The following is a 14,792-nucleotide window of genomic DNA, read 5'->3' on the forward strand; positions in this document are numbered from 1 at the left end:
TTGACAGGATAACACTAACTCTCCACCTCACCAGATGCTCCAGGTCTCTCGAAAATATTCTAAATTTCCATATGATCTAAAAACGAGCTAATTGAACTCTTGGGTGGCACCTAAGGGCAGATAATGATAATCAATTGTGTAATGCACAGCAATATCAAGACTAAAGACTAAAGAGACTAACCTCTTATTTGAGTTTGCAGTAGTTGCAGCACAGGCTCTTACGTGACTGTGAGGACTGTCTTGTCAAGAATGTCTCTCCTTATCGTTTACTTTCTTGGCAACTTGTACCTGAGATGGATATTATTTGGGAATCTATGAAATATCATGATCTGAACAATTCTTGTTCTTTCCCGATTTCTATATTTTTATAATTTTCCTTTTCACGTGTCTTGAAGAACAGGTCACCGCCTCTGAGCTTGTGTGTGTATATAAGCTTCATGGAGATCAAGACAATCTCCTCACATCAAGCACTCAGTTCTCACTTCACAAACATTCATATCTCCTACATTTTTCTCTCGTTTTCAAGTTCTTTTTCGGGCAATGAATTCAGTGGACAGCTTGGCTGCAGGCAAGCCAGTGGTGATTTTCAGCAAGGGCTCTTGCTGCATGTGCCACTCTATCAAGACCCTCATTAGCAGCTTTGGAGCAAACCCGATGGTTTATGAGCTTGACGAGCTTCCCAATGGGCAACAGCTAGAACGAGCACTGACAGCATTGGGGCAAAGGCCAAGCGTACCGGCTGTATACATAGGGGAAGAATTGGTCGGGGGAGCAAACGAGGTCATGAGCCTCCACCTCAAGGGAAAGCTCGTCCCATTGCTCAAGAAGGCAAAAGCCATATGGGTATAGCCTCCCTCCTCTACAGCATCAGGTGAACATAACGAAGCTCTGAATGACTGTCGGTGGTGGTAATCTGGCTTTAGCAGTTTCAATGAGAATGGCACATTACCTGAACATGTCATTGAGCATATTTTATGTAACAAAATCAATGACTGCTCGAGTTCTCTAAGTTTGAATTATGTATTACTACGTCTGTTAATAATGTGAGAGCTCATAATTAAATGACATTTGAACAGAGATCTGAATATTTATAGGAAAGTTAAGTACCAACTCTGTCATCCATCAATAAAATCTTTCATGAAGGGGTTATGTTTCTGAGTTTTGGCATGCCTCCAATTCGCCACGGCTCTCTTAACAGTGCCCTTTGCTTTCTGTATCTCCTCTGAACTAAACTTGTGCTCTATGATTCCCAATGGACAATGGTCCAGGTTGTAGCACATTGACAACAGTTTCCACATCCTGCTCCAGTTGCCTATAAGGGCAATAAATGAACAGAGAATAGCTTAGAAAAACAATAAAAGTACCCCAAAAAAACCATTTTCAACAAATTGAGTTCACACTTTATCCTGCAGGCTGCAGTCCACAAGTGCAGAGCAAATCTATTTAGCCCGCACGGGCAATTTAGTTGGTTCTTGTATGGTAGATTATATGTAAAGACACAGGATCAAATCATGACAGTTACAGTGTGACCACCAAATACTTATCCTTCTTCCACCTAATAGGCCGTTTTTACCCCTCCACTATCCTAATGTCAAGCAAGGTGTGGGCCCTAGGTGAGGGAATTTCATATTTTGTGGGTAATAGCAAATCTACTTATGAACAGCAAAGAATTGATCTTAATGAGTCCAACAAGACTAGGTTATCCTTCTTTTCTTTGTCTGTGCTTGCATTATCACATCAGAGACAGTAAAACTTTTGGCAGCACAAAATATCACCAAGATGACTCATTTACACGGATTAAATCAACCCAGAAGCAAAAAAAATTAAAACCATGCGAATTAAGAAAGCCTTCATCCAAGAACTAATACCATTCCAGCTTTTTGTTCAAATTCTCCTCACAGAAGTACCCCAAAAAATCTATTACGCTTATGAAGTTGGGGACAATAAGAGAGGAGAAGTGTACGCACCTAAAGAGACCGGAAAAAGGCAAAGCATTTCTCATCTTCGGCAATTCTCTGCTATGTAATTCTGTAAATTATGAAGAAATTCCGATAATTTTATCTAATCATGGTAAAAGTTTTAAGTTAATTCCACTCGTGTCCCACGACTTTACTGCTTTTCTATTTTAACCTTTAAAATATTTCAATTTGCTCAACAGTCCCTTTAAGGCGTTTCTTGATTTTGCTGAATTCAGAGTTCCGGCCAACCAACCGCCGCCGCCGATTGAAGCAAAGCTGATAGCTTTCGACGGTGAGGATGGCGAGGAAAAGAAAGCCTTTGATACTTTCCTCTACCAAAGCTCACCTCACCTCCATTTTTAACGATGAACATAAGTTCAAAGAGGCAACTAAGCCCCTTTCCTCTTCGTCCCTGACAAATACTAGTATACAGCTAAGAGCAGGAATTCTCCAATTGCCCAAGGACCTAAATGGAATTTCACCCACGAAGGCAGGGTCTTCTCTTGATTGTTCCACCATGGTTGGCCTTTCCACTTCTTCTCTCAAAAGACTCTCCATAACTTCTGGGTCACTGGTAAAAATTTGTTCTTTTCTGATTTTTTTTTTCTTGGCAAAGCATAAGCATATGGTTAGAATTATGATTATGGTTCCAAGTCCAAGTTGATTGTGGTATTTATCAAAGTTAGTTAATCATGGTATAATTAGATAGGCTTTTCAGTTTAAACTAACATGGAGCTTAAGAAATTCAAGGTTTTTGCTTTCTGCAAGTTTCAGGCATTGGAGTTGGCTTTATGTTTCTCTGTGTGATTGACCTTTTCACTCTCCCTCTCTGAACTTAGGTACTGATCAAGAATGTTGACATGAGTGGACAAAGAATTGGGCAAGTGATAGTTCTGGATCCTCCCCATACTGATAAGGCATTGCCCAGTAGCACACCACTTCTCTCAGAATCTCCCCAGGCAATGCTTGTTTTGCCATCACATTGTTATGGGGATGTTCATTCCCCCAAGACAGATGAGGAAACTGCCTATTTATCTCCAATTTTGGGATTTAACCTTAATTTGCATATATCGTGTTTGAAATCGGTTATTCACCTGAATAACGAGACTTTGTCTCCTTTGCTTGACATCAAGGTGGAAAGTGGAGGAAGTGGAAATGAAAGTGCTGTCATTAGTCTAGGAATTGAACCGTTAGATCAGTTGCCAAAGTATGCAACACATCTTAGGGCTTCTTTTGTTAAGATACCTGAATGTGGTATGCTCGAGTCTGTTAGAAGAACTTCACTTGTTGAGGCAGAAGATCGTCAAGAGTTGATTGATTTGGCATTGAATCAATACTTCTCAGTAGATAGGTTTCTTGCAAGAGGTGATCTTTTCAGTGTAAGCATTAATTGGAATTGCAAATCAGCTTTGTGTGTTCCCTGCACCCAGAAACTTCAGACTGGTGGTTCTGAAATCGTATACTTCAAGGTTAAAATTTTCTATCTTAGTGTAATGAGTGGATTGTTTCAGGAAGTCCATGATACGTATATTTTATCATCATCTACCTACATTCTGAGCAGGTTGTGGCTATGGAACCATCAGAAGAACCTTTTTTGAGAGCCAACCGTGTTCAGACTGCACTAGTACTCGGAGGAAATGCTCCCTCTGCTATCCCCGCAGATTTTTTAATTCCTGGACCTCAACGTTTCTTGCCTTTACAAGCGAACAGTGTGAAGACTTTGGCCTCCATTCTTATGCCAGCATTATGCCCATCACCACTTTCATCAAAATTCAGGGTTGCTGTTCTCTTGTCTGGTTCGCCTGGTATATTTCATACTTCATGGTCTGCTGTGTGATGTCAAATGAGTTTCCAATTGTCAATGCAGTGATACAATTGATTTCTTTTGACATGTACTTTTCATCTTGTACTTAAAATTCCACATACTACAGAAGAACTCATTATGGCTCTTGGACTTTTCTGTATCAGAAAACCTCTGCTTTTGGAAGTTTTGTGGTTGCCTATGAAGGAAATTAATCCTGTTCCGGATAGGCATTTGTTTTAATGATATATGAATTAAAATTCTCTTGTTGCATCAAATCTGATCCATGCATGCATCCTAAGTGAAACTTTTTTGAGGATAAATGAAATGCCTTTCTATTTATATTATATGTTTCCTCCTGACCAACATTTCAAGAGTTCTGCAGGCATCGGGAAGACCACCATGACTAAATTTGTAGCTCGTCGGTTAGGTCTGCATGTGGTGGAATATAGTTGTCACAATCTATTCTTGTCTTCTGAAAGAAAGGCGTCTGCTGTTCTGGCTCAAGCTTTCAGCACAGCTCGCAGGTAATTTCACACTTCCGGAGTAATAAAAATTTATAGGACTGATCAACTAATGTGAATACCTGATATTGAAGATCCTTATAATTATCATATCCATATGCATTTTAATATCATCACTCCCATTGGTGTTCCGTATTTAATTTTGTTGTGTCTAAGTCCACAAATATCACATTCCCAGTTTGATTCTAGATTTTTTCATTCCCAACCTACAATTTTGGATACAGATACTCTCCAACAATACTTCTACTACGTCATTTTGATGTCCTTAGTAATTTGGTGTCTCATGAGGGTTCAGCACATGAGCAACTTGGTGTTAATTTAGAAGTTGCATCTGTCATAAAGGAATTCACCGAGCCAATTGGTGATGAAGACCTTCACTTTGAAGAAAACTTAAAAGGTGATGATGTAAGTGCAATCCACTGTTATATTTTAGTTTTTTTTTTTTTTTCATGAACCTGAAATCCATTGTATCTTACACTTTCACCGAATTGCTGCAAATATGATTAGTTTTTTTGTACAATAAAACCATAATGTGCTGATTTTATGCTGGCTTGGAGGCATAGACTAATGTGAATTAAAAATTCTGTCTCTCTTTCGGTGTGGCAAGGAAAGGTTGCTCGTAGAACAAGTGGGCATCCAGTGCTGTTTATTGCTGCTGCTGATAGTTCTGAAGGACTTCCACCAACTATTAGGCGATGCTTCAGTCATGAAATCAGTATGGCACCGTTGACCGAGGAACAAAGGAAAGAAATGATGTCCCAGTCTCTTCAACGCATCACTGCAATGCTCCCAAATGCACGTGACATTAAATTCCTCCTCGGTGTTTTTCTAAATTGCAATGTTCTCTAAACTATGATGTTTACTTTTGAATGCTGAGCCTTGATGTTTACTTTTTCTCATGGTAATTGACTTTGATGGATCGGGTTATTGTTTATTGCAGGCTTCTACAGAGGACTTCATAAAAGATATAGTTGGGCAGACATCTGGTTTCATGCCAAGGGATCTGCGTGCTTTAATTGCTGATGCTGGTGCGAGTTTGATTTCGAGCCAAAATATTAAACATGTCAAAAGTGAGCCAGAAAATCTTAATAAAACTTCTCTGGATACCAAGCCAGTTGAGAATGATGGGTTGGTTAGTCCATCTCAAGTCTTAAGTAAAGAAGATTTAATGAAATCAATGGAGCGGTCAAAGAAAAGAAATGCATCAGCTTTGGGCACTCCGAAGGTACAGTACAGACTCTTTAGCTATTGGAAACTGTGAAACAGATTCTCTTTTAACTGTCTTTGATCGGACATTCTGACATTTCACTGTTGTTGGCAACAATATCTTGCATACGAATCTTCTGGTAGAGCAGGTTCCTGATGTGAAATGGGAAGATGTTGGCGGGCTCGAGGATGTGAAGAAATCGATTCTGGACACCGTGCAGGTAATGTATTTCCGCACTTGGCATTCTTGTTGATATTTAAGTGAATATACGCCCTTTTCAAGTTGGCACGTGCTTTTGAATTTGTCTGTAACATTACTACAAGTGGCTATTTATTTATACTCCGTTAGTGGATGATATGTCGCAAATTGTTTTCCTTGATTGGTTTTTGCAGCTTCCTCTACTACATAAAGATTTATTTTCATCTGGATTGCGCAAGCGATCTGGGGTTCTTCTTTATGGTCCTCCTGGTACCGGGAAAGTGAGTTCATTGTCTCTCTCACGCTGTTTCATTTCGTGTTGCCTTGAACATGGAGTGATTATTGTAGACGTTTGCTCTTGTCCTGTTGTCAATGTCAGACTTTACTCGCAAAAGCTGTCGCTACTGAATGCTCGCTGAATTTTCTGAGCGTAAAAGGGCCTGAGTTAATTAACATGTACATTGGAGAATCAGAGAAAAATGTTCGTGACATATTCCAGAAGGTAAGAGATTGAATTTCGTCGTTTTCTTGGATCAAGATTCTAGTTCAACTTCTCAATCGTGTTTCGTCATATTCCACATAATTTCTATAGGCCAGATCAGCTCGTCCATGTGTCATCTTCTTCGATGAACTCGACTCTCTTGCACCTGCTAGGGGTGCTTCTGGAGATTCTGGAGGAGTAATGGATCGTGTGGTTTCTCAGGTACAAATTTGCTCTAATTATATTTTTGGTAAATCGTGTTCTTTCTTTCATGATTTTTGATATATTAAAGTTGCACTATTCAGATGCTTGCTGAGATTGATGGACTGAACGATTCTACCCAGGTATGTTACGCTACTTAATTCAATCACAGCTATTTCACCTTTCTCGTCCCTCGGCTCTAATTATTTGTCGTCTCGTTTAAAGGACTTGTTCATTATTGGGGCCAGCAACAGGCCAGATCTTATCGACCCCGCTCTTTTGAGGCCAGGTCGGTTGGATAAGCTCCTATATGTTGGTGTCAATTCCGAAGCTTCTTACAGAGAGGGGTGAGTTTTCTTTCATTTTGAACAGGTGCCAGAAAAGACGCCAATTCCATTATAGTCCATATTACAAATATTTTGCAGGGTTCTTAAAGCACTGACTAGGAAATTCAAATTGCACGAACATGTTTCTCTACTCTCGATAGCAAAGAAATGCCCTCCGAACTTTACAGGCGCTGACATGTATGCCCTGTGTGCTGATGCCTGGTTTCACGCTGCAAAGCGCAAGGTTGATATGATATGCTTAAACACCGATTGCAATGTAATGCGGTGGCACATACAGTACTTGACGATGTTTTCGTATGAATGTTGCAGGCGTTAGCTATTGGCTTGGATTCTAATGGCTCGGGCGACACGAAAGATGCAATTGTAATTGAGTATGACGATTTTATGAAGGTATGATGAATGAGTTAGTTGGATAAACGAGCAGAGTGAGATTGTTGGGTTTGTGATAAGTGTGTTTGGTTGGGTTTTGAAGGTGTTATCGGACCTGTCTCCTTCATTGTCAATGGCTGAACTTAAGAAATATGAGGCATTGCGAGATCAGTATGAAGGAGCATCAGCATCCAGGTGATTATGCAACAGAGGCTCTTCAAGGATATATACATAATATAAAACCTTTGAATATTTTTTTGAACATCAAGAACATATACATAGTAAAACGTTTGTGTTTAGTTCATTTACTATGAAATTAGATGCAACTTCAGCAGTTAGTCAACCTATTAAGATTATAAGTTTAAGTTCAATTTCTAGCAAGAGCAACTTATTAACATTCTTAATTTGAACCGAACTTGATAACTATAGAATATAGACTGACCAAAAGATAGTGGCTAAAGATTTTCCTCACAAGCAAAATAATAATAATAATAATAATAATTAATAAATAAAAGTGAAAGTAATTGCTAATTGAAATAATTACACAGTACACACTGTTCTCTGGTTATTATTTTAATGATTGACAGGGATTAAAGTCTCGAGCTTCTATACAAAAATCATGAAAGAAAATGGTGAAGATCGGCATTGCTTATTCATAGAAGGCAATAGTAAATTATACTAATAAAAGGAGCATCAAAGTAATATGATTTCCATCTATTCACAGCACCAGATTGCTCTATTTTAGAGGCTCGAGTTCAAAAACACAAAATGCACTAACCAACTACAACCAAAATAATAAACTATACTGTAAAACCAAATCATCGAGGGCAATTTCTCCTAGAAACATTCAGCAGCAGCGACTTGCCAATGCAGCACCATTTACGCCAGGTACCTGAACATGTTCGGGTTCTCTTTGTCTCGTTCCAAGTAGTCCCGAGTTATTAGATCTTCAATTCGCTTCTTGATTGCCTTGAAGTCGGGCTGCAGAAAACACACAAGAATTAAAGCCTTTCAAAAAGAATGGAGGTTCTCAAAGGTAAACACCTGCAAATGCACAATGGATACATGGCATACCTTGAACATTCGACTCAACTGCTCAACACACTCTAAAACCAACTGTTGATGAGCCAGAACTTTTCTACTCTTCATGATTCGTACAATACATGCATCAATAGCATAACGCCTATCCTTGTCAACATCCTCCACCACTTTTTTCCTTTCATCCACAGGAGGCAGAGGTATCTACCGAGAGATGCAACTCGTTTAGAAAGGAACTTAAAACCTAAAGTGAAAAATAACAAGATTTAAGGATGTTTATATAAAATTACCCTGATTCTCCTCATTCTGTCAGTAAATTTGGAGTTGAACTCAAAATAATCACTGGCCGAAACGGTTCTATTGCTAGGTTCCTTAATCAGAATTTTATACTTGGCACATGAAAGAGACTGTAGCAATCTGACCAAGTCATCATCAGCCAAGTTTAGCTGACTTTTAATATCTTGATAACTTAATCTATCTGAGGCATTGAAGAGTAACAATGCAGCTGCCTGAAATGACAACCATAAAAATAGAATCAGTCTCCAATGGCTGTAATCAACCAAGGGAACAATAACAATTTAATAAAAATACATAACCTGATAAGTTCCCAAAATCAGTTCAATGGTTTTTGGCTCAAACTTTCCATTTATGTTGCATGTTCCCAATGAATAAATCCATGTAAGTTTCCTGTGTTTTGTTTTTGTCTGATAAAATTCTTTGAAAACCTCCACACACTTGACCTGAAACAATTGAACAATGTAAGTTCACTGCTATACCATAGTAAACCACCTATAAAAAAAATAAAAACCGCATTATCTCATCAATACTAAGCAGAACCCACCATCTCCTGTGGGAGACTCAAATCAGAGGATTTATAGCTAGGCCAGAACCCAGTTGTAAGAACTGTAACAGTCAAATCAATCCCAGGACTAGCAGCTGGATTATTGTTAAGATAATCCTGGAAGTGGTTCTGATTTTCCTTCGCTAGTGTCAAATCTGTGACCTGGTGGGAGAGAATGTCAACAAAAATTAGAAAGAGAAGCCACAAGATTTTTTAAGAAATCAATCATACAACAAAGCTCCACTTACCATTCCCTCCATCTTTGAGGTGAACTGTCCACCACACTGCTGCTTTAGCTTGGTTAGGATTAATCTTTCGTGGTCATCATTTGCGCTTTTATCAAAAAGCAATCGACGAGACAGCTTCTTCCTATAAATAGTAATCAATACAATAAACATAGGAACTAGGAAGTCAATGTTTAAAAAGTTTTTTTTAACCAAAAAAAAAGATAAATTTTTTCAGTCATAGGTTCTCTAACCTGTAAAATTCAGCAAAAAGATCTTTATCACTGATATATGCCAAAAGCTTGACAACCTGCAAAGTGCATGATAACCACGAGTAATGACAATGTGAAGAAAAAGACTTTGATCTCCATATAATTTGAAAAAGAAATCCGTGCTGTCAAATTAGTTTGCATTATTACCTTATCCAATGTTTCCTCAATAGCCTCATCACTCAGTTTTTCACTCCCACCCTTTTTAAGGATATTATCGCAATAAGAAGCCAAGAGTTCAGCGCTGGAGCATCCAGCAACAATTTTGTTACAGAATACCTCAAATGCTTCTTTCAAAGCCTACAGGAAACCAGGATTTTTAATTAATTAGAAATAATACAAATGACAAAAACAACATAACCACTGAATATTTAGTTTACCTTGTGAAAGAGAGAATTGTTGGAGAAACAGTCTGTCACGTATGCCATATACTTGTCATGAAGCTCAATCACTTTCCTAACAAAGACCTGAAAGACAAAACATTCATAAGTGTAAAGTTCAGTTAAAATTCTAAAAACTACAATTAAATAAAATAAATTGTAGGTCATTTTCATTTGTGGCAATATAATGTTGGTAGGCTTCAAATAAAATGATAATATATATATCAGCTGAGAATGTATAGCTTTTCTTAAGCAATTGTATGTGAAACATGAATTTTGCAAGAAAAGTATTTACCTGCTCCTGTGAACTCCCCGAGCTCTCAGCCTGTACAAAAATATTTATCAATAATGTAATGCACTAATGCTCAAGGAAACTTATTAATGCTACCCAGTTATTAGTATGCAGTCCACCTAAGAAATCAGTACTAGAAGCATAGTGGCACATTTAGTTCCTTAACCCAACTCCTTAATAAGCATTGCTAAAGGAAATGAAGCAGTAAGAAGCTAAGTCTAGGCTATTCTTAATAAGTGGTCTGAACCATCAAGAATAGCAATATCCTTTAAAACAGTTGGGAAGTAGACAGATACTCGTGAGACGGAGGCTACCTTACTACTAGCTGCATCTTCAGCCTGCTGCACCAATACCATGCCTTCAGCAGTGACATGCTACAATAAACAAGTAATCACAGTCTTAGCATAATGGAAAAAATCTTAGAAAGCCTTCTTAGTCAAAAGGGGGCACAAATAAACCACAGTACCTGTTTAAACATATTGGCAACCAGATCCAATCCTTTGGTAATCTTTAAGAAAAGCCTATACATCCTAGATAAATCTTCCACCTAACATCGAAAGGGCAAAAATTGGGCAAAATTATGAATGCAACAATTGGATAACTTCAACTATGAAAAAAAATAAGAGTTATACCTTATCATCCCTTAGTAATGCTCGGCAACCAGAATGCTCCTTTTCAAGCAATTGATTGGTGTATACTACAAGCAACTCATTTTGCACTTTCTGTAGCATAAAGAATCATTAGCAGTGAGTAATAATAAAAGATAAGGTTAAACTTTCTGATACACTTTTTGGTGTAAAACCCCAAGACTGAGAGGGTCAAAGATAAAATAAAATAAAATATGGTTTCTTAATTCAAGAACTAGAAATTAATATCTTTGCATTCATAAAGAAAGAAATATAATCATTCATCAAGAACCATTTTTCAAAAAGCATGCAGCAATATTTAGGACAAGAGTGTATGTATCTTCTCATAACTACCTCCAAAAGCCTTGTTTCACTACTGGAATGCAGATAATGAGCAACCCTATCTTTCTCTTTCTTCAAGCACTCTTCAGCCTGCAGTTTCAGAGAACAGAAGCTTCGTCTTAGCATGGTATAACATGCAAGACTTACTTGCCAAAGAAAGAGAGGAAAGACAATAATTACCTTCAACATGTAATCTGGACAAGAATCATCAACTATCCAGTTTGATGCCTTCCGAGAATAATAAGAAGCAGTATCCTTGAGCAATGCATCTTCAAAGTCATTCTCATAGTATTCCATCTGCCCCATTCCGATTTCAACAAAAATGTCTAGGACATTCTTCAATAGTGCTCTATCAATCTGTTCACTCTCACGTTCTTGATCAATCTGGTAGGGAAATATTTTTTCTAATTACCAATATGTAGCAAATAGCTATAAACAATGTGCAAATGATAAAGAAGTCATAAGACTTACAAGAGCTATAACAGCATCTCTAGCTTTAGCTCTTAACTCTTGGTAAACCTGTTATCAAGGAGGAAGTAAATACTAACAATAAAAAATATCAAGAAAGGTCACAAATAAAAGTTGAACAGAAATGCGGGAAACAAACCAGATCACGGAAGCAAGAAAGTCCAACTTCATGAAGAGGAGAGAGTGACCTCCGAGCAATAAAGTATCGGTCAAGATAGTGGAAAAATCTAGAAAGCCACCTGACCATAACCTTGTGATTTGCCCACCTTTTAACAAGCTCCCTTAGCATGAACTCATCATGCTTCTCTCTCAAAGAGGGCAAAACCTGCAAATCGAATTGAAACCAGAACAAATCAAGCTACAATGATGAATGCTCCAAATTTGCCACAAAAATTTAATTTAGATAAAATTTCATTGAAAAGGACTGAAAATTCACATGCAGACCATATGCCATGCTTGTTCAATAAAACAGAAAAATATAAGCTTCAACCACCAAAAATTCTTACCACTGAGTTGATGTATTCATCAAATGATTCCCTATACTTTTCATATAGCTGCTGAGAATAGTCATGGGGTGGTTTCTGTGTGCACATATTATAAATAGTACTAAACTACAATTAAGGACAAACAAATATTGAAGTAAAAGAAAGATAAAGTAAAGGAATCATCATGTTAACAATGGCAAAGGATACGTGTAAAGCATCATGTACTCTTCAGAACTAAATGACTCAGGCTGCGCTTCCAATATCCTCTTTAGCTTTGTGATTCCCTTCTGCATAAAATCCCATCCTTCTTCCAGTTCTATTGTCTTCATTTGGCTCATAGTCATCTTGACTCACTTCACTTGTATTTTCTCAAGTACACTATAATACAAACAATTAGATTAGAACAGAATATTAAGCATCATAAAACAGGAACACGTGCCAACAGGAATGACAGGCGACCTTGAACTCCATGCCAACAAAGAATGTGTGTGAATATATGCAACAATAAAGCTGGACAGAGCCTGAACATATGCCTCCAACATGAAGGATCATATGCTAAGCTTACAACCATCTAATGCAACCACACCCAACATTGAGCATGTCAGTGATTGCAATTCTTACACAAACCAAGACATATGCCACAATAGCAGCAAATTCATTCACAAACAAATATCATAGACGAGTTTCAATCATTTCGCTTCCAATCAAATCCTAGCAAAAAACCCTAAAGCTGCACTAAAATCACAATCGCCACGCACAAACAAATCATCTAGGCAAAAACTACACGCCCTAGCAGAAACAAGCCCAAATAAATCAAAACAATATTTATAAAATATGAAGGCAAACCCAACGCAATCAAAATAAACATATGATGTCCCTGTCGCTCACCGGAAGATGGATTGCGGAACTGCGAAGCGATTCCTAAACGAATGTAGTCCAAAGGGGGAAATCCGGGTCGGGTGAAGAAAAAAGCAGAAACCCGAACCCTAGGAATTGCTAGGTCGAGAGTGCCTGTAAAAGTTTGTTGGTATTGGTAATATAGGAATTGAAGGGAGAACGAAAGGGCTCGGAGACCGGAGAGAGTGCTGAAAGCGACAGGCGGTTCAATCAGAGTCGTCGTCTGACTGGTCTGGAACGAGCGGCATTCCTCCCTTGCGGCCTTTCCTCGACTCCTATTTATATATATCACTACTCGTACGCATATACTCTGTTTCCAACTAGAAATAGACATTCTTTCCAAAAAAAATAAACAAATTAACAAATTTTACCCATATACATCTTTAAATATAAATAATGATTTTAGATTTATCTCGTTATTCAAAAAATATTTTTGAGATTAAGAGCATCCTTTTTTTTTTGAAATCAAATTAAGAGCATCCTTATCAGTAAAACTTTTTCGTAGTTTTTTTATGAGTTTTTGTAAGTGTGATTATGAAAGATAAAATGAGAGGAGATTAAAATATATATATATATATATATATATATATATATATATATAAAAGAAAAAAGAAAGAAAAAACAATAATCTGACATTTGAAAAAAAAAAAAAAAGGTAAAACTCAAAGTGGCCACCAGCTGGCAGCCACTATGACTCGCCCCATCGGGCGCGTGGTCGTGGGGCGCAAAGTGCACCAAACGCGCACTTCAATGGCTTTTTTTTTTTAATTTTGTAATTTCTGACATAAACCATGTTTTAGCCGGAGATATATTTCTTCTCAAAATGGCTTCCACATCAGTTCACTTTTCTAAATGCAAGTTTATACACTGACATGAACCAACAAATATACACTGGTATGGATGCTGTAAGTATGATATATTCAATTATGTATGCATTTAGTAACCGAAATATTTTTGTAATAATGTTTTTTGAGTATAAAAAACATGTATACCCTTGGATATGAATAAAAATAGCTAGGATCGAGTTGAGAATCAACTCTAAACGACTAAACAATTAGTAACCCTCTTATAGCAACATAGGAGGGAGGTCAAACAAAATAGGATGTCCAACATCATCCAGAAGTGTCAAGAATCTTGTGGGCGAGTGACACCAAGTTACTCTTTCATAATTGTGGGTTCGAGCCTTAGTGGAGGCTTTATTGACTCAGTAGTAATGTAGTATGATGAATCTACCAAGAGCAATAATGGTGGTCTTGGACAAGAATGCATCAGCACAACTAGCTTTCGATTACATGTAAGAGATTAAATTATTGGATTATAAAATGAAGTGAGACTCATAAATAAGAGACATGAAGAAATTCAATAGTTATACAATATTTCAATGCAATATATATGTACATCTCGTTATTGTTACTTTGTATATGATGTTGATTATTACATTTATTATTGCAAATCTTACAATGTTATTGGTGATATTGTTGTATACTTTACAATTTGGAACATTGTGTTTTGTTTGATATACAAGAATGTGGCAAGGCTATAAAGCATCTCAAATATCCCAATAATCAAAGTAGTATGGTGACTCACATTGAGTACGGTAATGTTGGGCTGTCAATCGATTACCTCATAGTTGTAAAACCAACTCCACCAATTAGAGTCACAACATTAATCCCACTTACAAATTGTCATCATATCACAAAGGGTTCGTTAATCAAAGTATCTTCATCATCGTCACATGCATTATACTTTTTATTGTAGCTTGGGGTTGATCAAAGCTATCTGGCTACTTTAGCCAACCAAGTACATTCTTGATCATCTTGTAATGAGTTCTACTACATTGACTC

The 14,792-nt window shown here is 37.4% G+C and overlaps 3 protein-coding genes across 5 annotated transcripts; 2 read left to right on the top strand and 1 right to left on the bottom strand.

The window, feature by feature from the left end:
- Positions 1-476: 476 nt before the first annotated feature.
- Positions 477-1,149, top strand: LOC116004554 (monothiol glutaredoxin-S2-like). The gene has a single exon (XM_031244654.1). The coding sequence runs from the start codon at positions 541-543 to the stop codon at positions 847-849; it is 309 nt and encodes a 102-aa protein (XP_031100514.1). The 5' UTR covers positions 477-540; the 3' UTR covers positions 850-1,149.
- A 643-nt stretch (positions 1,150-1,792) lies between these two features.
- On the top strand, positions 1,793-7,457 carry LOC116004553 (peroxisome biogenesis protein 6). 3 transcript variants are annotated; one of them, XM_031244652.1, is made up of 17 exons: positions 1,796-2,070; positions 2,159-2,532; positions 2,798-3,427; positions 3,520-3,763; positions 4,145-4,286; positions 4,508-4,688; positions 4,896-5,078; positions 5,224-5,508; positions 5,639-5,710; positions 5,883-5,969; positions 6,068-6,190; positions 6,281-6,391; positions 6,475-6,513; positions 6,596-6,717; positions 6,796-6,940; positions 7,027-7,107; positions 7,190-7,457. In XM_031244652.1, exons 2-17 carry the CDS (start codon positions 2,257-2,259, stop codon positions 7,283-7,285), a joined length of 2,817 nt encoding a protein of 938 aa, XP_031100512.1. In that variant the 5' UTR covers positions 1,796-2,070; positions 2,159-2,256; the 3' UTR covers positions 7,286-7,457. The 3 variants fall into 3 exon arrangements, 2 of the variants coding, with proteins under 2 accessions (XP_031100512.1, XP_031100513.1); XM_031244653.1 differs by having other exon boundaries at positions 2,195-2,532; XR_004094818.1 differs by lacking the exon at positions 7,190-7,457 and having other exon boundaries at positions 1,793-2,070; positions 6,773-6,940; positions 7,027-7,071.
- Positions 7,458-7,626: 169 nt separating this feature from the next.
- Positions 7,627-13,219, bottom strand: LOC116004576 (cullin-1-like). Its single transcript, XM_031244686.1, has 20 exons — positions 12,940-13,219; positions 12,259-12,429; positions 12,073-12,172; positions 11,706-11,891; positions 11,570-11,617; positions 11,279-11,482; positions 11,111-11,188; positions 10,763-10,852; positions 10,597-10,677; positions 10,445-10,504; positions 10,134-10,163; positions 9,839-9,925; positions 9,609-9,758; positions 9,444-9,499; positions 9,214-9,334; positions 8,966-9,127; positions 8,721-8,864; positions 8,415-8,633; positions 8,161-8,328; positions 7,627-8,067 (listed from the first exon to the last, which is right to left on the bottom strand). Exons 2-20 carry the CDS (start codon positions 12,393-12,395, stop codon positions 7,966-7,968), a joined length of 2,223 nt encoding a protein of 740 aa, XP_031100546.1. The 5' UTR covers positions 12,396-12,429; positions 12,940-13,219; the 3' UTR covers positions 7,627-7,965.
- Positions 13,220-14,792: the final 1,573 nt, after the last annotated feature.

Source organism: Ipomoea triloba, chromosome 14 (genome assembly GCF_003576645.1).
Source record: "Ipomoea triloba cultivar NCNSP0323 chromosome 14, ASM357664v1".
NCBI classification, from domain to species: domain Eukaryota; kingdom Viridiplantae; phylum Streptophyta; class Magnoliopsida; order Solanales; family Convolvulaceae; genus Ipomoea; species Ipomoea triloba.